Consider the following 23,555-nt stretch of genomic DNA (forward strand, 5'->3'; position numbering starts at 1 on the left):
TATCACTAATACAATACACACCTACAGTAAGTAGAAAATAACATATTACCATCTACATTCAACGTACCATGATGGAGCCAATGACGGGACCTTTAATCACCCACCAGAGAGCCACATTGTTATTCATTTCCCAGCAGCTAAAAAAAATAAAATAATAAGAATAATAAAAATAATAATAATAAAAATAATAATAAGCCCAATATAATTTACTAAAACTATGATATAGTAAAATAATATATATAGACCCAAATTGGTTTGTTTTAAACACCCCCACCCCCTCCTTCTACTTAAATGTTTACAGAATTAGCAGTACATTGATTGAGTGTAAGTTACTGATTTAAAGGGGAGTTCTACTGGATCTGGTCACGTCAAACATGAAGGCGCCTATACACATTACATGAAAGTCAGCCGAATTCGCACATTTTGGAGGGAGCGGCTGACTATCTAATATATATGAGGGTCTCTTGACTTTCTACCGATGACAGATGTCGGGGTAAGTAACATCAGACATGTTGGATTTCAGCATGCCCGATCCTTGGTTCCTGCAGCAGATAAGTCGCTACCAGAGAGATATGGCACGGGAATATTCTTGAAATAAACATGCATGCTCGGCTGAACCGTGCTTGGTGGAGTAGACAGGAAAAAGTCTATCGGCAATAACATTAGTGTGGGTGGTCATGAGCTAGAACCCCAACAGGTTCACAGGACGAAGAGCTTACAATACTCTGTAAACCCCCTTGAAGTCGGTCAGAGGTTTCCGGAATTTTGAAAACTCCACTCAGGTCTCTCTGGGAAACTCTTTTTGATGGTACAACTAAAATGTTCCTCTGAGAGGCACAAGGTATGGGAACCTCCAACCCATACCGAAAGGGTTTCACTTAGCGACCATTGAGCCGCTTTATTATAAGACTTGCCAACGCGAACAGCAATTTTCTGATTTTCTTCTCAGCTTCCTAGACCCCTGTGAAGGTAACATGGGATGGGTGGCTATTAAGGTGCAGTCAGACCTGAATTTTAAGGTTTTGACTTGTAGATCAGTGATTAAATAACAGCACAATGCCAATCAGCTGCTACTAAGGCCAGCGGGATATTGTTGTGCATTAATAATTAGCACAGAAGTTTGGCGCTTTTGGGTTAAAAATTGAAGAAAATGTATTATTCCAGGTTGATCTCCGATTGTGGTCAGGAGGGAATTGTTGTTGTTTTTTTTTTTTAGGGAAAAGTGGGCCACACCATATAGGATTAATTATTTTTTTCATCTTTGCCTTTTTTTTTTTAATCCACCTCTAATGGAATTTTTTTTAACCACACTATGTAACTGTGAGTGGAGTTAGGAATTACATAAGTGAAAATTCTCAGCTGAAAAGATTGCAGTTATGTTATTAGGAGGAGCAGGGACAGCATAAATCCGGTGGAGAATGTCTCTGGTTTCCCCTTTATCTATATCCAGTGGTCAACATTTAAATTGTCTCTTTCTTGCTTTTTTGTCTCACAATACATGGAAATATTGAGGCTTGGAAAAAGCACCATAGGAAAAACTGATACACTGTGTAATGCTAGTATATGGCCTGAGGGGGTGAGGCATGACCCACTCCATACATATATAAAATATTTGATACTTTATACTGATATTTTATATTGTGAAGTGTAATACCGCATGCGGTGACTGAATAAATCTCATACGTACCCCTGGTCATCAAAGTGAAGCCTTAAGACGGACCATATGGTCACACATATCAGTGGAGTGCCTGAAGAAGAGGAAAATCTGTCAAATCAAAAACTACAAAGAATGACAATACATCACTGATTGTGTAATGTTTTATGGGAAACACTGAGCCGAGGCTTACTGCACATGGTCAACCCCTAGGGGGAGCTCACTACATACAGATATATACAGCACCCATAGAGTTACATGATAACATTCTGCTGCCTGCAGTCACCACTAGAGGGAGCTAACTACATACAGATCTATACAGCTCCCATAGAGTTACATGATAACATTCTGCTGTCACCACTAAGGGGAGCTGACCATACAGATATATAGAGCTCCCATAGAGTTACATGATAACATTCTGCTGTCACCACTAGGGGGAGCTGACTTCATACAGATATATAGAGCTCCCATAGAGTTACATGATAACATTGTGCTGCCTGCAGAGGGGGCTAACTACATACAGATCTATACAGCTTCCATAGAGTTACATGATAACATTCTGCTGTCTGCAGTCACCACTAGGAGGAGATCATTACATACAGATATATAGAGCTCCCATAGAGTTACATGATAACATTCTGCTGTTACCACTAGGGGGAGCTGACTTCATACAGATATATAGAGCTCCCATAGAGTTACATGATAACATTCTGCTGCCTGCATCCACCACTAGGGGTAGCTCTCTACATACAAATATATACAGCTCCCATAGAGTTACATGATAACATTCTGTTGCCTGCAGTCGCCACTAGGGGGAGATCACTACATACAGATATATACAGCTCCCATAGAGTTACATGAGAACATTCTGCTTCCTGCAGTCACCACTAGGAGGAGATCATTACATACAGATAAATACAGCTCCCATAGAGATACGTGATAACATTCTGCCTGCAGGCTATCACTAGGGGGAGCTCACTAAACACAGATATATACAGCTCCCATAGAGTTACATGATAATATTCTCATTCTACTGCCTGCAGTCACCACTAGAGGGAGCTCACTACATACAGATATATACAGTTCCCAAAGAGTTAGTGCCTGTTCACATCAGGGTTGTGTTTCCATTGAGCGGTGTCGTCTGAGCTTTCCGTCAGGGGAACCCCTCAATGGAAAGGCAAACAGAAACCACAGCTTCCGTTTGCATCACCATTGATCTCAATGTTGACGGAAACTTTGCTAATGGTTTCCGTTTGTCACCATTCCGTAAGGGTTCCGTTTTTTTGACGGAATCAATAGCGCAGTTGTCTGCCTACCACTATGTGGCACTCACTGTATATGGAATTCTACAGCTCCGACTGAACTTTTTTGCATTGGTGTAAATCTGTAAGAAGGGAAGTCCACCTAGTGGCAGCTGCAGGTAAATAGAAATTTAACATGAGGGCCCCCTCTCCTCATATAGCAGTGGTGTCGTCTGGAATATTAGTGCATAATAAAGAGTTCTACAACATTCTAATATATTTGCCTCTAAGATGATATTTCTAATATAAACTGATACATTGTAAAAAAAATAGCAGCTGTGTGAACGGGACTAGGGCAGAATGTGGTGCCCACCTAAGAGCAAGACCTAATATTCCTAGGAAAGTCGCGGATGATTGGAGGACTTAAGTTTACTGGGTAACACATGGACAGTGACAACCGATGACTTCATAGCGCTGTGAAATCTTCCTGAAGATCTGATCTCTCCGCCAGGCGATCTCTACATCAAACATTCCAGCTGATCAGTAGTGATGACAGAGAATATACAGGCAGGACATCAGGGAGAATATATTAGCACCCCCATGTCTTTTGATGAGATCATATTAAAAAGCAGATTTTTCCCAGCAGGCGGCCTGTCCCGGCACCGCGTATATCATCTCACAGGGAGGCTTCGCTGGGATATCTGTCAAGTGCCCTCCAAGGGTAGAACTCGATTAAGTGTATCCAAAGACACCAATGGCCAGGGAGACATCTACTCCACCTCAGGTCTTTTGTGCGGCACTAGAGAGCAGTATATTTCCAGCTTATAGGGGGTGTCCCGTGGAATTATATGTAATCCTTCCCATTTGGGCAATATTTACCTGTTTTGTCTAATTTTTAGCTCGGGGACATTACAACACAGTTAAGATCCGTGACTCCCACTGAGTTGCATTGTCTACTGGAGTCAGAGGTAGTCTGAAACTCACTTCCTGTATCATCAGAAACTAAGACTTCTGCTCGGTCTCTCCCCCATGCTTTACGCTGCAGCTCTGCTTGTTCACATTAGCTGCTATATTTAAGTGCTAGCACAGCAGGAAATCAGTGACTGGAGTGATGATTTATATTACAGCAAGGACAGAAGATTATAAACGAAAAGGAACTAACACTCCAGTGAGAAAAAGAAGAAGCAAATAAGGCCTCAGAAGGCGGTACCACACACACGATAGGATTAGATACAGCAGCTCAGCAGACAGTATCACACATGATAGGATTAGATACACGGCTCAGCAGACAGTATCACACATGATAGGATTAGATACACAGCTCAGCAGACAGTATCACACACGATAGGATTAGATACAGCAGCTCAGCAGACAGTATCACACACGATAGGATTAGATACACAGCTCAGCAGACAGTATCACACATGATAGGATTAGATACAGAGCTCAGCAGACAGTATCACACATGATAGGATTAGATACAGCTCAGCAGACAGTATCACACACAATAGGATTAGATACACAGCTCAGCAGATAGTATCACACATGATAGGATTAGATACAGCGGCTCAGCAGACAGTATCACACATGATAGGATTAGATACAGCGGCTCAGCAGACAGTATCACACATGATAGGATTAGATACAGCTCAGCAGACAGTATCACACACAATAGGATTAGATACACAGCTCAGCAGATAGTATCACACATGATAGGATTAGATACAGTGGCTCCGCAGACAGTACCACACAGGATAGGATTAGATACAGAGTCTCAGCAGACAGTATCACACACGATAGGATTAGATACAGCGGCTCAGCAGACAGTATCACACATGATAGGATTAGATACAGCTCAGCAGACAGTATCACACACGATAGGATTAGATACACAGCTCAGCAGATAGTATCACACATGATAGGATTAGATACAGTGGCTCCGCAGACAGTACCACACAGGATAGGATTGGATACAGAGGCTCAGCAGACAGTATCACACACGATAGGATTAGATACACAGCTCAGCAGACAGTATCACACATGATAGGATTAGATACACAGCTCAGCAGACAGTATCACACACATGATAGGATTAGATACACAGCTCAGCAGACAGTATCACACATGATAGGATTAGATACACAGCTCAGCAGACAGTATCACACATGATAAGATTAGATACAGCGGCTCAGCAGACAGAATCACACATGATAGGATTAGATACACAGCTCAGCAGACAGTATCACACATGATACGATTAGATACAGCGGCTCAGCAGACAGTATCCTACATGATAGGATTAGATACATAGCTTTGCAGACTATCACACATGATACGATTAGATACAGCAGCTCAGCAGACAGTATCACACATGATAGGATTAGATACACAGCTCAGCAGACAGTATCACACATGATAGGATTAGATACACAGCTCAGCAGACAGTATCACACATAATAGGATTAGATACAGTGGCTCAGCAGACAGTATTACACATGATAGGATTAGATACAGTGGCTCAGCAGACAGTATCACACATGATACGATTAGATACAGCGGCTCAGCAGACAGTATCACACATGATAGGATTAGATACACAGCTCAGCAGACATTATCACACATAATAGGATTAGATACACAGCTAGGCAGACAGTATCACACATGATAGGCTTAGATACACAGCTCAGCAGACAGTATCACACATAATAGGATTAGATACACAGCTCAGCAGTCAGTATCACACATGATAGGATTAGATACACAGCTCAGCAGGCAGTACCACACATGATAGGATTAGATACACAGCTCAGCAGACAGTATCACACATAATAGGATTAGATACACAGCTAGGCAGACAGTATCACACATGATAGGATTAGATACACAGCTCAGCAGGCAGTACCACACATGATAGGATTAGATACACCGGTTACAATGTTACTTTACACCTGATCACTGCTATGACCCGGGTTATGTATCTCTAATAATAATGTTACACTTTTTCTTTAGGGGAAAAACCTGAATATTGAAGAATAAGTTATAATTCATGAGAGGTGTCACATTATACCTAAAATTCAAGGATGAAGTGAAAAAAGACAAGATAAAAAGCTTAACACCGACCGATGATGAAAACCCAGAACATGAATCAACATTCGGAGGAGCGGATGTGAGCGCCGCCGCTTCTTTTGAAATGCAAAGCTGAAACCAAAGCAGATCTCCAGAATAAATTGTCCGCGACAGAATTCTCTTTTTTGATATGAAGCTTGTAATTAAAATGCAAATAAATGTCGTACAGCGGCGTACGGGGCGGACGCTCTCCGCTCGGTGAATTATTAAACATTGCGCTCAACTTTGAAATATCTGAACACGTGCGGAAGTGCAAGGTAAATATTTTATCTCCAGTCCCGTTTCCTCTTCGTTCTTTCGGATGATGGCGCTCATTAAAATAAGTCATATAATAAAATAATCCCCCCCCCCCTGATCACAGCCATAGATACAATGTTGTTACAAATAGTAAGTGCGGGGTTAATTTTATATCACGCTCTCATCTTACCATTTATAATCATTTTTTGACTCCTCCCACAATTCCATTCACTGTATCATTTCCCTATCTGGAAGGGACCTATAAATAGGCTACATCATTCATGAATAGAATTCCAAAATTCCAGTAAAGACTGACACTTACACAGGTAGATAAGCAGAATTATCACTTTATACCAGAGTTGATTTATGAGCCATTCAGGGTATGTAAAAAGTGAAGTTAAAACCCCTGCAAGAACTGGCGAACATTAGTAGCCTATACAACAATTATATATCTAATTATAGAGGGAAGAAATCAACTCAACTTAGCTCATACAAGTTGTCATGGCACAAGAAGAACTCACATCATTTCGGGTATTGCTAAAAAAGAAATTTGGCTCCATTAGGACAAAGCTGGGACAAGTGACTCCAGCTCAGCTGCATTGTCTGTTGGAGTCTGAGGTAGTCTGATGTACAGTATACTGCAGCTCTGCTTCTTTAGATTGGCTCCTGTGTATGAGCACAAGCTCCGCAGGAAGTCAGTACATGAAGAGCAGATTTACATTACATCACAATCTAAATAATTATAAACTGCAAAAAGTGAAATCCCCAGTGACAAAAAGGAGATTATTAGATAACGACGGCGTATAGAGGGGGAGGAGCCTCAATAAAGAGGAGGGGCCTGTAGATATGCTATAAAGAGGCTCTGTCACCAGTTTAATACTTCTCTATATCCTACCTAATCTAATAAATGCTTTGATGCTGATAAATACTGTGGGGGGGGGGGGGGGTTCAGAAATGTTTATTATTGACAAAGTTCTGATCATTTTTAGATTTATGCAAAGTTTTTCTGAATGCCCAACTGGGCGTTTGTCTTTTTTTTCGTTTAACCAAGTGGGCGTTGTAAAGAAAAAAGTGTATGACGCTGACCAATCAGCAGAAAAAGCATGGTTGAATAGCAGCACACGTCTCCCAAATTTCAACCAATATATTCTTTTATTGCTCAAACATCCAGTAAAAAATGGCAACGTTTCGACCCGTGACAAGTGGAGGGTCTTTCTCAAGCTGACCAATCAGCGTCGTAGACTTCTCTTCATTCATGCCCAGCTACATTCGCAGCACAGCGTGATCTCGCGAGATCACGCTGTGACATGACTTCCTCTCGCAGGTCCTTCACCGGAGCGACAGGAGAATGACCATACATCGCCTCCAGCCGTGCCAGGATGATTATCCTCCTCAGCAGCAGTCCTGGCACGGCTGGAGGCGACGGCTGGTCAATCTCCCATCGCTCTGGTGAAGGTACTGCGGGGGATAGTCACGTCACAGCGTGATCTCGCGAGATCACGCTGTGCTGCGTATGAAGCTGGGCATGAATGAAGAGAAGTGTATGACGCTGACCAATCACTTCTCTTCATTCAAGCCCAGCTTCATATGCAGCACAACGTGATCTCGCGAGATCACGCTGTGACATGACTACCTCCCACAGTACCTTCACCAGAGCGACGGGAGAATGACCAGACATCGCCTCCAGCCGTGCCAGGATGATTATCCTCCTCAGCAGCAGTCCTGGCACGGCTGGAGGCGATGTCTGGTCAATCTCCCGTCGCTCTGGTGAAGGTACTGCGGGAGGTAGTCACGTCACAGCGTGATCTCGCGAGATCACGCTGTGCTGCGTATGAAGCTGGGCTTGAATGAAGAGAAGTGATAGGTCAGCGTCATACACTTCTCTCTACAACGCCCACTTGGTGAAAATTAAAAAAAATGCCCAGTTGGGCATTTAGAAAAAATTTGCATAAATCTAAAAATGATCAGAACTTTGTCAATAATAAACGTTTTTCAAAAACAACAACACAGTGGTTATCAGCATCAAAGATTAGGTAGGAGATAGGGACGTATGGAATTTGTGATAGAGCCTCTTTAAGTTACAAAAAAGCCGCAAATAGCCGATATCATAGGATCTATCATATCCATTATAAAAGCACATACAGGGAAGGGTGTATAGAGACCGTCCATGCCCCCTCTACAGGGTCAATGCAGAAAGGGATTCCTAACTTAAGGTGAGCCTATATTCGTTCCTAATAAGTGCTGTGAACCTGTCAATCTTCCCCAGAGTTTTATTCTGACCCTCTCTACAATAAGGGATTGGATTGGGGGGAAAACAAGCACTAAAACTTTTATGCCCTATATGGTTAGTGGGGTGAAGCAGCTTCAGAAAGGGGGCCCAGACCCATTTTTTACTATGTGCAGTTCTCCTCCATAGGGGTTGTCCACTTTGGGCAACGCCTTTCTATTAGAATGATCCCCCAAAAATAAGTTGATCACAGGGAGTCCTGCTGCCGTGACCCCCAACAATCGGCTTTAACCTGCGGAGAAACCTGTTAGCAAGTCGTCCAGTATTATGTTTTTGGATCTGTTGATAGTGTATCGGTTGACCATCTCATATTACGTCATTTCACAACCTCAGGGGTGGTGATGTCATTAGTTGCAGTCTGAGGGGACGACACCTGCCCCCAATCCACCTTTTTGTTAATATGGGTCATCAATTTAGACATTTAATATGATTTCCCACTAAATCGGTAGATTTGCTGAATTTTATTTTTTTTACCTTTTAAGCAATTGAATGATCTCTACATTAGACAATTCATGCAGAACATATTCCGCCACCTTTATGTTGTAGCATGATATACATGACATACATAGTGGAATACATACCCCATCCGATTATCGTGTACCAATAGAAATATCTTCGTTCTGGGAAAAAAGTCTCCACCAGAAGCGTGAACAGGTAAAGTCCTTCTATGAAGAGCCAGAAATAGTTGGACATGACGCAGTAGTGGAAAAACACCATCATAGCTTTACATTCCACCTGGAAATAAGAGGGAATGTATCAAATAACGTTTAGGAAAAGTCTTCTGTTCTTTTGTGACAAAACATAACTGTTTTTGTGTATCTAAGTCCATATATAGGGACAGCACAATCCTTGCTCCTCGTGGGTGGAGCTAGCCAGTTGAGGAGTTTAATGAATTCTTTAAAACAATGCAAACCTGGGAGAGATGATCGAAGCGGTTTTCACCGCTTCTGTCTTCTCTGGTTTCACATATATAGAACTCAATGAGCTCTCGTTACAGAATTGAGGCAGCGGCATATATTGGTTCCAGTGATCACGTGACTGGTAAATATAAAATACCCCAAAAAAAGTTCTCCCTGCCAATCATTGGCGTAATGTTAGTCCTAACCCAGTTACCCTAAAATAAACATGTAATACATAAAAATTTACAGTAGACAATGAATGAAAAAGTTTATTTTACATTATATTACAAACAGAAAAAATTAGCTAGAAAGTAAAAAAAAAAAAGCATATTTTTTTTACTATTTTTTTTTTTAAACATTAAGCCTAAAAATTTTAAAAAAGCAAAAAAGGATGCGTATAAAAATGCTAAAATAAGAAACCTGGATTGTTTATGAAAAAACATTGCAAAAATCAAGTCGCTAACCCAACAAATAAAAAAGTTATAGCGGGTTAACTAACGCGTGTTAAAAACGGCTAAACGGAGTCTGGTGCTGAAGCGGTTAAATGTTGGTGGTAAAAGGCGAATGTAAAATCTTTTCCCCGGATGGTATGTAAATGACAGCTCCCGTGTAGGTGACACATGATGTCCATTAGGGACAAGAAACTCTTCTTCGGTCACGTTTCCACTCATTTGAATTTTTAAACATCCACTTAACGCCTAAGATGTCTGAAGTGTCCCTGGAGAGCGGCGTCAGCGGCTTCCCTGCATCTTCAAGATCACAGCGTTATTTTTCAATCATGAGCATGAAAACATCCCTGTCCTCCGAGAAGAAATTTGCTTACAGTAAAGATTCCCATCTAATTACATTGACTCTATAGAAAGCAATTGTACAATCTAGTATTTTGGTAATACATCTTCAGGGGCGCACTTAGTTCAGGTGTCCTAGTGCCGAGATACTGCACTCTGAGCCGTTCAGAAGAAAAAAACGAATTAAATAATAAATGTTTTCGGCCACCAGTAGGGGGAGCTCACTGCATACTGATTTATTATTGAGTTTATTGGGATCTGTATATATTTGTATGCAGTGAGCTCCCTCTAGTGGAGACTGCAGGAGGATAGAATGTTATCATGTAACTCTTTGGGAGCTCTATATATCTGTATGTAGTGAACTGCCCCTACTGGTGGCTGCAGGCAGCAGAATTTTATCATGTAACAATATGGGAGCTGAATATATCTGTTTGTAGTAAGCTCCCCCTAGTGGTGATTGCAGATAGCATCATTTTATCATGTAGCTCTATGGGAGCTGTATATATTTGTATGTAGTGATCTGCCCCTACTGGTGGCTGCAATCAGCAGAATGTTATCATGCATCTCTATGGTAGCTGACTATATCTGTTTGTAGTGAGTTCCCCCTTTGTGGCGACTGCAGATAGCAGAATTTTTATCATGTAGATCTGTGGGAGCTGTTAATATATCTGTATGTAGTGAGCCCCACCTAGCAGGGTGCAGAATGTTATCATGTAATTCTATGGGAGCTATTTATATATATATATATATATATATATATATATATATATATATATATATATATATATATATATATATATATAGTGAGCACCCCCTAGTGGTGGATGTAGACAGAAGAATGTAATAATATAACTGTGTGGGAGCTGTATATTTCTGTATATAGTGAGCTCCCCCTAGTGGTGACTACAGGCAACAGAATCTTGAAATGTAACTCTATGGGAGTTGAATATATCTGTATGTAGTGAGCACCACCTAGTGGTGGCTGTAGGCAGCAGAATGTCATCATATAACTGTATGGGAGCTGTATATATATCTGTATGTAGTTAGCTCCCTCTAGTGGTGGCTGCAGGCAGCAGAATCTTATCATGCAATTCTATGGGAGCTGTATATATTTGTATGTAGTAAGCTCCCCTTACTGGTGGCTGCAGGCAGCAGAGTGTTGTCATACAGCTGCATATATCTGTATGCAGTGAGCTTCCTCTAGTGGGCAGCAGAATGTAATAATATAACTGTATGGGAGCTGTATATATCTGTATTTAGTGAGCTCCCCCTAGTGGTGACTGCAGCCAACAGAATCTTGAAATTTAACTCTATGGGAGCTGAATACATCTGTATGTAGTGAGCACCCCTTATTGGTGACTGCAGGCCGATAGAATGTTGTCATGTAAATAGACAAGCTCCAGAAGCAGTAGTGTTATAGGCTGAGTGATGTTTTAGAAACCAACATCCACCCAAATATTTTACCCTGTTGGCTGCTCCATAGCCATTTGAACCATACCATTAAAAAATGGAGCATATAGCCAGAATTATATAAGAATATAAAAATGTTATTACATAAATATAACATACACTTAAAAAACATGTAATTACAAGACTCTAGTGCAAACAATGTGGTATTGTAGAGCTCAACATGGAAGTTACTGAATGAAATGTAATGAACTATAGGAAGACTGTTCTAACTAACCGCAAAAGATACTGTATATTCTGGACCACAGTGGTCCAGAATATATCTTTTGCGGTTAGTCAGTACAGTCTTTCTATAGTTACCACATTGTTTGCACTAGAGTCTTGTAATTACATGTTTTTTAAGTGTATGTTATATTTATGTAATAAAATTGTTATATTCTTATAGAATTCTGCCTATATGCTCCATTTTTTTCTGGTATTGTACATTATACCTTTACCCTGGGTGAATAATCTATTATTCAGCAAACGCTTCCGCATTTTTCTTAGGCTTCCAATTTTCGTAATTAGGTTTTTAGAACGCACTTATATTTTTTTTACAAATATTTATCATCATTCCTTTTACTATCAAACCCGTGTAACGGGATTTCTATACTAGTAACCATATAATTATATCATGTTAAGAGTTAACCACTAATTCACCCTAGCCCCCCAGGGATGCTAGATATTCACCCATAACCATCCTAGAGTATCATGGATAATAGATATCACCATCAACCCCTCCATCACCCTAAACCATATAATAATACACTATGCAATTATATTCTGTCATTTTAAAGGGGTATTTAAAAAAAGAAATAAAAAATGTTTAAATAATTCTTAATCACTATAAATGAAAAGTTCTGCCACTTTCTAATCTGCTTTGTGTTTCACTTCTGTAGTATTTTGACGATATTTGTTTGTTTATATGTGTGGGCTAAACACATCAGAAACAATGTATCAGTTTGGATTCCAGGATGTTTAGATCACAGAACATTGTCTAGACTGGAAACACTTGTATCCAATGCTCAGCTGAACTAGCTCTGTACAGGTTTCCAGCCTCTGAATGTAAACAAGTGATGTTATTCACTGACAGCAACTATTTGGATATCAATCTCTTTCTAATATTAGATACAGTACTTATTCCCACTTACTGTGGACACGTGGCAGTGATTGCTGTCCTGCTCCGCATACAGAACTTCATCTTTAATAAAAACCGATATCGCTCTCAAGATGAACGAGACAAATAAATTCATGTGGATGAAGTTTCTGGTGCAGTGGAGTTTCCTGAAACAGTGAAATAAAAAAGTCAAATATTCACATATTCCAAATCCATAAGAGCAATGTATGACATTAAGTTACTAATGTCTTCAAGGTCTGGCCAAAAAGTATCTTGTGGGCCAGACTTATATATTATAAAAGGGCCAACTTATATATTTATTTTTTTTAGAAGGAGGTGAATGGAAAGTAATGCTGATATAACACTGGCAAAAAGTGCCACACCAATGATACCACCATATATTGTCAAATTACAGCACCATATATAGGTCATATAATAGAATTATACAATGCCTATATAACAGTGCCATATAGTGCCTATATAACAGTGCCATACAATGCTCAAATATTAATGCAAGACAGGTCTTATAACACAGTGAAAAAATATTAGTGCCATACAGTGGCCATTTCATGTTGCCATACATTGCTTATTTTACAGTGCCATACAGTGTCCACATAATGCTGCCTTAGAAAGACCACGCAATAGTGCCATGCAGTGCCAATTTGATCATGCCATACATTGCTCACATTATAGTGCCATACAGTGCTCACATAAAACTGCCATAAAACTGCCATAGAGTGACCATATAGTAGTCTCATACGGTGCTCGCATAAAACTGCCATAGAGTGACCATATAGTAGTCTCATACAGTGCCTGTATAATAGTGCCATGTATTTGCTCAACTTACAGTGCCATAGGGTGTTCATATAATACTGCCATACAGTAACCACATAATAATGCCATACTGTATCTACATAATAATGCCATACTGTGTCTACATTAAAGAGCCACATACTAATACCATTAACGACACAGTGAAATATTTTCGAGATGTCTTGGAAGGAAGATTAGACTGGGCCATAGTGGGGTGCTGGAAGTAATTAAATGTTGGGGGCCCTGAGTATTTGATCACTGTATATGGATGTTATTTGAGCACTATATGGTGGTATTTCTTTAGACATTATGTAGCAGTTAGGTACTGTATGGTATATTTGGCACTATATGGTGATATTTATTTAGACATTATGTGGCACTTAGGTACTGTATGGTCTATTTGGCACTGTATGGTGGTATTTCTTTAGACATTATTTTGCAGTTAGGTACTGTATGGTATAATTGGCACTGTATGGTGGTACTTCTTTAGACATTATTTTGCAGTTAGGTACTGTATGGTCTATTTGGCACTGTATGGTGGTATTTCTTTAGACATTATTTTGCAGTTAGGTACTGTATGGTCTATTTGGCACTGTATGGTCGTATTTCTATAGACATTATGTGGCAGTTAGGTACTGTATGGTATAATTGGCACTGTATGGTGGTACTTCTTTAGATTTTATGTGGCACTTAGGTACTGTATGGTATATTTGGCATTGTATGGTGGTACTTCTTTAGATTTTATGTGGCACTTAGGTACTGTATGGTCTATTTGGCACTGTATGGGGGTATTTCTTTAGACATTATTTTGCAGTTAGGTACTGTATGGTATAATTGGCACTGTATGGTGGTACTTCTTTAGACATTATGTGGCACTTAGGTACTGTATGGTCTATTTGGCACTGTATGGTGGTATTTCTTTAGACATTATTTTGCAGTTAGGTACTGTATAGTCTATTTGGCACTGTATGGTGGTATTTCTTTAGACATTATTTTGCAGTTAGGTACTGTATGGTCTATTTGGCACTGTATGGTCGTATTTCTATAGACATTATGTGGCACTTAGGTACTGTATGGTATATTTGGCACTGTATGGTGGTATTTCTTTAGACATTATGTGGCAGTTAGGTACCGTATGGTATATTTGGCACTGTATGGTGGTATTCTTTGAGCTCAGTCTAGTGGTATTTATGTAGTCATCGTCTGCCACTGTTAGGCACTGTACAGTATATTATTTTTTGCAGTGTGTGTAGCATCGGCACTGTATAGAAATGCTTGAAAGTATTAATTTGCCAATATACGGCACTGTTACTTGAGCAGCATGTTGTACAGCTCTGTACAGTGTATGATAGGGTTATTTGTGCACTATATGACAGTATTATTAGGACATTATATAATGTGCCACTTTGGGAGCGGTGCCAACAGAAGGATCTTACAGGGCACCATCCAACCTGCCTGATTATTTTAGACAATCCTTGCTTATAATCTGCTAGATGATGATTATCATTGTGTCTATGTCTCTTTGTACTCAATTGAGAAATTCTGGATTATCAGGCGAACTGGACTACTGGATGGAAGAAATCCTATTGTATGTATGAGCATAGATATGTTATATAGAATATTATTTGTGCTGTCCCCATTATTGTGGTCCGCGGAGAGAGTCGTCCTCCAGACTCCATTAGTGACATCGTCCAATTTACCCCATTATTCTATTGTCAAAACACCAGATTCTTCAGAACTTCAAAAAATACAAATCCTTAATGTTTGCTGAGGCCGCACATAACGTCAGTGGGGAGGAAAAAATGATTCCGAAAAAAGCTTCTTTGGGAATTGTAAAGAAACATAAAAGCAGCAAAGGGATAAGAAGGGAGGGGTGCGAGTGGATTTCGTATAGAGCTTCTAGGATACAGCACCAAATGTAATAACTTCCATGGTCAGTATTAAAATGTTCAAGTAGGAGAAGCTCAGTCAAAGAGTAGAGTGGGGGGTTGATAGCAGCGTAATATATAAGATGACCCCAGAGCTGACACTTAGAATTAGAGGGCCAGCTAAGTCTTATAAAGAAAAACGGCTTAATCATTGTATAATGAAAAGTTCTGCAACTTTCTAATACAATTTGTGCTTCAATTCCTTACCGGTTGCAAGATCTCTGCTTGCTGTAAGTGTATGGGGACAATATTGAGGGGCTGAAGAAGCATGCCTTACGTAGGTATAAACTCTCCATTGAAAAAATGGGAATTGCAAAAGCTTCAGAGGTTCCGACATAGTATAGTCCTAACTTAATTTTTCCATACCTCGAATGCTTCAATACACTCCTTACTGGCAGTTTCCATACCTCGAGCGCTTCAATACACTACTTACTGGCAGTTTTCTTGACTTCCATTCATAAAATAGAGATCCCACACAGTGATGGTAGAAACCAGGGACTTGAGAGGCCAGATTTGATCTATATAGCTGAAGCCTGGGGGCCAGGGGTGAACATTCAATAGGTGCAGTCAATGTAGCTGCACCGGGGCCCTATATGCAAAGGGGCCAAATATAAAAATAAATAACCTTGCCTAAGGGTCTATGTTACTGATGGGATGCTACAGAATCATGAATAAGAAGCTTCCAAATGTTCCAAAAATTCGGGTGACAAGTAATATGGCCGCCCTCACAGCGCCCACCAGAGTCACCACCCAGATATAAAAGAGCAAATCAATATGTTTTATTATGTCAACTGGTCTGTTATAAACCCATCCCCAGGATTTTGGAGCCAGTCCTACCAAGAACCTTGTGTTTTATAACAAAGGTAAATAATTTATATAACGAAGCAGCAGATTTACCTGAAGCGACAGAGGATCACCATGGCAGTGGTCAGAGCCACGAGGGACGTGCTGTATCCAACTGTGTACAACGCCTTCACAGACAGAAAGTAAGTGTCCTGCAGAGAAAAACCTCTGTATAAGATCAGAGTATTCAGTAATTGTGGAAGTGAGAAAGAGTGAGTATTATAGTAGTTATATTCTTGTATATAGGGGCAGTATTATAGTAGTTATATTCTTGTATATAGGAGGCAGTATTATAGTGTTATATTCTTGTATATAGGGGCAGTATTATAGCAGTTATATTCTTGTATATAGGAGCAGTATTATAGCAGTTATATTCTTGTATATAGAGGGCAGTATTATAGTAGTTATATTCTTGTATATAGGGGCAGTATTATAGTAGTTATATTCTTGTACATAGGGGGCAGTATTATATTAGTTATATTCTTGTATATAGGGGGCAGTATTATAGTAGTTATATTCCTGTATATAGGAGCAGTATTATAGTAGTTATATTCTTGTATATAGGGGGCAGTATTATATTAGTTATATTCTTGTATATAGGTGCAGTATTATAGTAGTTATATTCTTGTATATAGGAGTAGTATTATAGTAGTTATATTCTTGTATATAGGAGTAGTATTATAGTAGTTATATTCTTGTATATAGGGGCAGTATTATAGTAGTTATATTCTTGTATATAGGAGCAGTATTATAGTAGTTATATTCTTGTATATAGGGGGCAGCATTATAGTAGTTATATTCTTGTATATAGGGAGCAGTATTATAGTAGTTATATTCTTGTATATAGGGGAGCAGTATTATAGTAATTATATTCTTGTATATAGGAGCAGTATTATAGTAGTTATATTCTTGTATATAGGAGCAGTATTATAGTAGATATATTCTTGTATATAGGAGGCAGTATTATAGTAGTTATATTCTTGTATATAGGGGAGCAGTATTATAGTAGTTATATTCTTGTATATAGGAGGCAGTATTATAGCAGTTATATTCTTGTATATAGGGGCAGTATTATAGTAGTTATATTCTTGTATATAGGGGCAGTATTATAGTAGTTATATTCTTGTATATTGCAGCAGTCTTATAGTAGTTATATTCTTGTATATAGGAGCAGTATTATAGTAGTTATATTCTTGTATATAGGGGCAGTATTATAGTAGTTATATTCTTGTATATAGGGGCAGTATTATAGTAGTTATATTCTTGTATATAGGGGCAGTATTATATTAGTTATATTCTTGTATATAGGAGCAGTATTATAGTAGTTATATTCTTGTATATAGGAGCAGTATTATAGTAGTTATATTCTTGTATATAGGGGGCAGTATTATAGTAGTTATGTTCTTGTATATAGGGGCAGTATTATAGTAGTTATAGTCTTGTATATAGGAGCAGTATTATAGTAGTTATATTCTTGTATATAGGGGCAGTATTATAGTAGTTATATTCTTGTATATAGGAGCAGTATTATAGTAGTTATATTCTTGTATATAGGGGCAGTATTATAGTAGTTATATTCTTGTATATAGGAGCAGTATTATAGTAGCTATATTCTTGTATATAGGGGGCAGTATTATAGTAGTTATATTCTTGTATATAGGGGGCAGTATTATAGTAGTTATATTCTTGTTTATAGAGGGCAGTATTATAGTAGTTATATTCTTGCATATAGGAGTAGTATTATAGTAGTTATATTCTTGTATATAGGGGGCAGTATTATAGTAGCTATATTCTTGTATATAGGAGCAGTATTATAGTAGTTATATTCTTGTATATAGGAGCAGTATTATAGTAGTTATATTCTTGTATATAGGGGCAGTATTATAGTAGTTATATTCTTGTATATAGGGGCAGTATTATAGTAGTTATATTCTTGTATATAGGAGCAGTATTATAGTAGTTATATTCTTGTATATAGGAGCAGTATTATAGCAGTTATATTCTTGTATATAGGTACAGTATTATAGTAGTTATATTCTTGTATAATGGGGCAGTATTATAGTAGTTATATTCTTGTATAATGGGGCAGTATTATAGTAGTTATATTCTTGTATATAGGAGCAGTATTATAGTAGTTATATTCTTGTATATAGGAGCTGTATTATAGTAGTTATATTCTTGTATATATGGGGCAGTATTATAGTAGTTATATTCTTGTATATAGGAGCAGTATTATAGTAGTTATAGTCTTGTATATAGGAGGCAGTATTATAGTAGATATATTCTTGTATATAGGAGCAGTATTATAGTAGTTATATTCTTGTATATAAGGGGCAGTATTATAGTAGTTATATTCTTGTATATAGGGACAGTATTATAGTAGTTATATTCTTGTATATAGGGTCAGTATTATAGTAGTTATATTCTTGTATATAGGGGCAGTATTATAGTAGTTATATTCTTGTATATAGGAGCAGTATGATAGTAGTTATATTCTTGTATATAGGGGCAGTATTATAGAAGTTATATTCTTGTATATAGGGGGCAGTATTATAGTAGTTATATTCTTGTATATAGGGACAGTATTATAGTAGTTATATTCTTGTATATAGGGGCAGTATTATAGTAGTTATATTCTTGTATATAGGGGACAGTATTATAGTAGTTATATTCTTGTATATAGGGAGCAGTATTATAGTAGTTATATTCTTGTATATAGGGGGCAGTATTATAGTAGTTATATTCTTGTATATAGGGGCAGTATTATAGTAGTTATATTCTTGTATATAGGGGGCAGTATTATAGTAGTTATATTCTTATATATAGGGGGCAGTATTATAGTAGTTATATTCTTGTATATAGGGGGCAGTATTATAGTAGTTATATTCTTGTATATAGGGGCAGTATTATAGTAGTTATATTCTTGTATATAGGGGCAGTATTATAGTAGTTATATTCTTGTATATAGGGAGCAGTATTATAGTAGTTATATTCTTGTATATAGGGGACAGTATTATAGTAGTTATATTCTTGTATATAGGGGGCAGTATTATAGTAGTTATATTCTTGTATATAGGGGCAGTATTATAGTAGTTATATTCTTGTATATAGGCGGTAGTATTATAGTAGTTATATTCTTGTATATAGGGGCAGTATTATAGTAGTTATATTCTTGTATATAGGAGGCAGTATTATAGTAGATATATTCTTGTATATAGGAGCAGTATTATAGTAGTTATATTCTTGTATATAGGGGGCAGTATTATAGTAGTTATATTCTTGTATATAGGGGCAGTATTATAGTAGTTATATTCTTGTATATAGGAGGCAGTATTATAGTAGTTATATTCTTGTATATAGAGGGCAGTATTATAGTAGTTATATTCTTGTATATAGAGGCAGTATTATAGTAGTTATATTCTTGTATATAGGAGCAGTATTATAGTAGTTATATTCTTGTATATAGGGGGCAGTATTATAGTAGTTATATTCTTGTATATAGAGGGCAGTATTATAGTAGTTATATTCTTGTATATAGGGGGCAGTATTATAGTAGTTATATTCTTGTATATAGGAGGCAGTATTATGGTAGTTATATTCTTGTATATAGGGGACAGTATAATTGTAGTTATATTCTTGTATATAGGGGCAGTATTATAGTAGTTATATTCTTGTATATAGGGGGCAGTATTATAGTAGTTATATTCTTGTATATAGAGGGCAGTATTAGGCTATGTTCACACGGAGTATTTTGGGGGAGGAATATCTGCCTCAAAGTTCCAAACGGAATTTTGAGGCAGATATTCCTCCCCCAAAATACTCCGTGTGAACAGCAATTATCTCGCCGTTTTTCGCCCGCGGCCATTGAGCGCCGCGGGCATAAAACAGCGAGATATACGCTTTCTCCTGCCTCCCATTGAAGTCAATGGGAGGTCGGAGGCGGAAGCGCCCGAAGATAGGGCATGTCGCTTCTTTTTCCCGCGAGGCAGTTTTACTGCTCGCGGGAAAAAGACGCCGACGCCTCCCATTGAAATCAATGGGAGGCGTTCTCGGGCCGTTTCTGCCGAGTTTTGCGACGCGGTTTCCGCGTCAAAAAACTCGGCAAAATACCCCGTGTGAACATAGCCTTATAGTAGTTATATTCTTGTATATAGAGGCAGTATTATAGTAGTTATATTCTTGTATATAGGAGCAGTATTATAGTAGTTATATTCTTGTACATAGGTGCAGTATTATAGTGGTTATATTCTTGTACATAGGTGCAGTATTATAGTAGTTATATTCTTGTATATAGAGGCAGTATTATAGTAGTTATATTCTTGTATATAGGGGCAGTATTATAGTAGTTATATTCTTGTATATAGGGGCAGTATTATAGTGGTTATATTCTTGTACATAGGTGCAGTATTATAGTAGTTATATTCTTGTATATAGGGGCAGTATTATAGTAGTTATATTCTTGTATATAGGTGCAGTATTAGGGCATGACCACACATGGCGGAATTCCTCCGCAACTGTCCGCATCCATGCCGCACAGAATCTGCGTTGCAGATTCTGCTGCGGATCTGCACAAAATGTGCAGTACATTGATGCGGACTAGCTGCTGCGGACTGCGGGAAAAGTGCTTCCCTTCTCCCTATCAGTGCAGGATAGAGAGAAGGGACAGCACTTTCCCTAGTGAAAGTAAACGATTTTCATACTTACCGGCCGTTGTCTTGGTGACGCGTCCCTCTTTCGGCATCCAGCCCGACCTCCCTGGATGACGCGCCAGTCCATGTGACCGCTGCAGCCTGTGCTTGGCCTGTGATTGGCTGCAGCCGTCACTTACACTGAATCGTCATCCTGGGAGGCCGGACTGGAGACAGACCCAGGGAGTTCTCGGTAAGTATGAACTTATATATTTTTTAACAGATACATGTATATTGAGATCGGTAGTCACTGTCCCGGGTGCAGAAACAGTTACTGCCGATCGCTTAACTCTTTCAGCACCCTGGACAGTGACTATTTACTGACGTCTCCTAGCAACGCTCCCGTCATTACGGGAGCCCCATTGACTTCCTCAGTCTGGCTGTAGACCTAGAAATACATAGGTCCAGCCAGAATGAAGAAATGTCAAGTTAAAAAAGCAAGACGCATCCGCAGCACACATGACATGTGCATGACAGCTGCGGACTTCATTGCGGAACTTAGAATCTCCATTGAAGTCAATGGAGAAATTCCGCCATGAGTCCGCCACTGCTCCGCAACATCCCTTGCATGCTGCGGACACCAAATTCCGCTCCGCAGCCTATGCTCCGCAGCGGAATTGTACGCATCGTGTAAACGAACACTGCTAAATTAAAGTGAAAGTCAATGGAGAAACGGCTCCGCTGCGGATTAACGCTGCGGAGTGTCCGCAGCGGAATTTAAGTGAAATTCCGCTATGTGTGAACCCGCCCTTATAGTGGTTATATTCTTGTACATAGGTGCAGTATTATAGTAGTTATATTCTTGTATATAGAGGCAGTATTATAGTAGTTATATTCTTGTATATAGGGGCAGTATTATAGTAGTTATATTCTTGTATATAGGGGCAGTATTATAGTAGTTATATTCTTGTATATAGGAACAGTATTATAGTAGTTATATTCTTGTATATAGGGGCAGTATTATAGTAGGTATATTCTTGTACATAGGGGCAGTATTATAGTAGTTATATTCTTGTATATAGGGGCAGTATTATAGTAGGTATATTCTTGTATATAGGGTGCAGTATTATAGTAGGTATATTCTTGTATATAGGGTGCAGTATTATAGTAGTTATATTCTTGTATATAGGGGCAGTATTATAGTAGGTATATTCTTGTATATAGGAGCAGTATTATAGTAGTTATATTCTTGTATATAGGGGGCAGTATTATAGTAGTTATATTCTTGTATATAGGGGGCAGTATTATAGTAGTTATATTCTTGTATATAGGAGCAGTATTATAGTAGTTATATTCTTCTATATAGGGGGCAGTATTATAGTAGTTATATTCTTGTATATAGGGGACAGTATTATAGTAGTTATATTCTTGTATATAGGAGCAGTATTATAGTAGTTATATTCTTGTATATAGGAGGCAGTATTATAGTAGTTATATTCTTGTGTATAGGAGGCAGTATTATAGTAGTTATATTCTTGTATATAGGAGCAGTATTATAGTAGTTATATTCTTGTATATAGAGGGCAGTATTATAGTAGTTATATTCTTGCATATAGGGGCAGTATTATAGTAGTTATATTCTTGTATATAGGGGCAGTATTATAGTAGTTATAATCTTGTATATAGGGAGCAGTATTATAGTAGTTATATTCTTGTATATAGGGGCAGTATTATAGCAGTTATATTCTTGTATATATGGAGCAGTATTATAGTAGTTATATTCTTGTATATAGGGGCAGTATTATAGTAGTTATATTCTTGTATATAGGGGTCAGTATTATAGTGGTTATATTCTTGTACATAGGTGCAGTATTATAGTAGTTATATTCTTGTACATAGGTGCAGTATTATAGTAGTTATATTCTTGTACATAGGTGCAGTATTATACATTATACAACACACAATTATTATTTTTTCGTCATGGTTTGTTTTTTCTAAATATTGATTCTTCTGTTTGCTCTTTATTTCTCACATTGGTGACACATTCATTTACAGCGTGCAGCGTTTTCTACATCTCAGAAAATCTATTCTTGTTTTGTAAACCTGACCTACATTGACAAATCCTACTCGAGATGTAATTGCACTGGACGAGCCTGGATTGGATAATATTTTGTCTTTTAAAGGTAAGTTGTCACCAGGATCGAGTCCTTTAAATGCCTGTTAGATGCAATTTTTTTTTAAACATTTCATCGGGTGCTATTTGCAACTTATAGTAATTGTCCAAGAGGTACCATGTACCGCCCATGGAACGTTTGTTTATTATTATGAAATTGTTTGTTGGTAATTATTAGGTATGTATATATATAAAAAATTCACGTCTTATACACTAGTCACATCTAGAGCTGCATTTAAAATATTTTTCCTCCGTTAGCTTAAAGGATCGTCTACTATTACCTAATGTTTATCCAAAGAATGCTCTGATGCAGTGTGGGAGATGTAGTGTTACCCTTGGCATTTTGCAGTAGTCTGATGTATGAAACAAAACACA

General features: G+C 38.1%; 1 protein-coding gene across 2 annotated transcripts in view; it reads right to left on the reverse strand.

Moving 5' to 3' along the window:
- The window catches only part of LOC142652219 (pituitary adenylate cyclase-activating polypeptide type I receptor-like), a 224,375-nt gene that overhangs the window by 60,669 nt on the left and 140,151 nt on the right, over positions 1-23,555 (reverse strand). For both annotated transcript variants that reach the window (XM_075827814.1, XM_075827815.1), the window contains exons 8-12: positions 16,434-16,531; positions 12,830-12,962; positions 9,127-9,280; positions 1,688-1,748; positions 68-137 (exon numbers count right to left, since the gene is read on the reverse strand). In XM_075827814.1, the coding sequence (XP_075683929.1) occupies positions 68-137; positions 1,688-1,748; positions 9,127-9,280; positions 12,830-12,962; positions 16,434-16,531 (516 nt within the window). The remainder of the gene's footprint in view (positions 1-67; positions 138-1,687; positions 1,749-9,126; positions 9,281-12,829; positions 12,963-16,433; positions 16,532-23,555) is intronic.

Source organism: Rhinoderma darwinii, chromosome 5 (assembly GCF_050947455.1).
Source record: "Rhinoderma darwinii isolate aRhiDar2 chromosome 5, aRhiDar2.hap1, whole genome shotgun sequence".
NCBI lineage: Eukaryota > Metazoa > Chordata > Amphibia > Anura > Rhinodermatidae > Rhinoderma > Rhinoderma darwinii.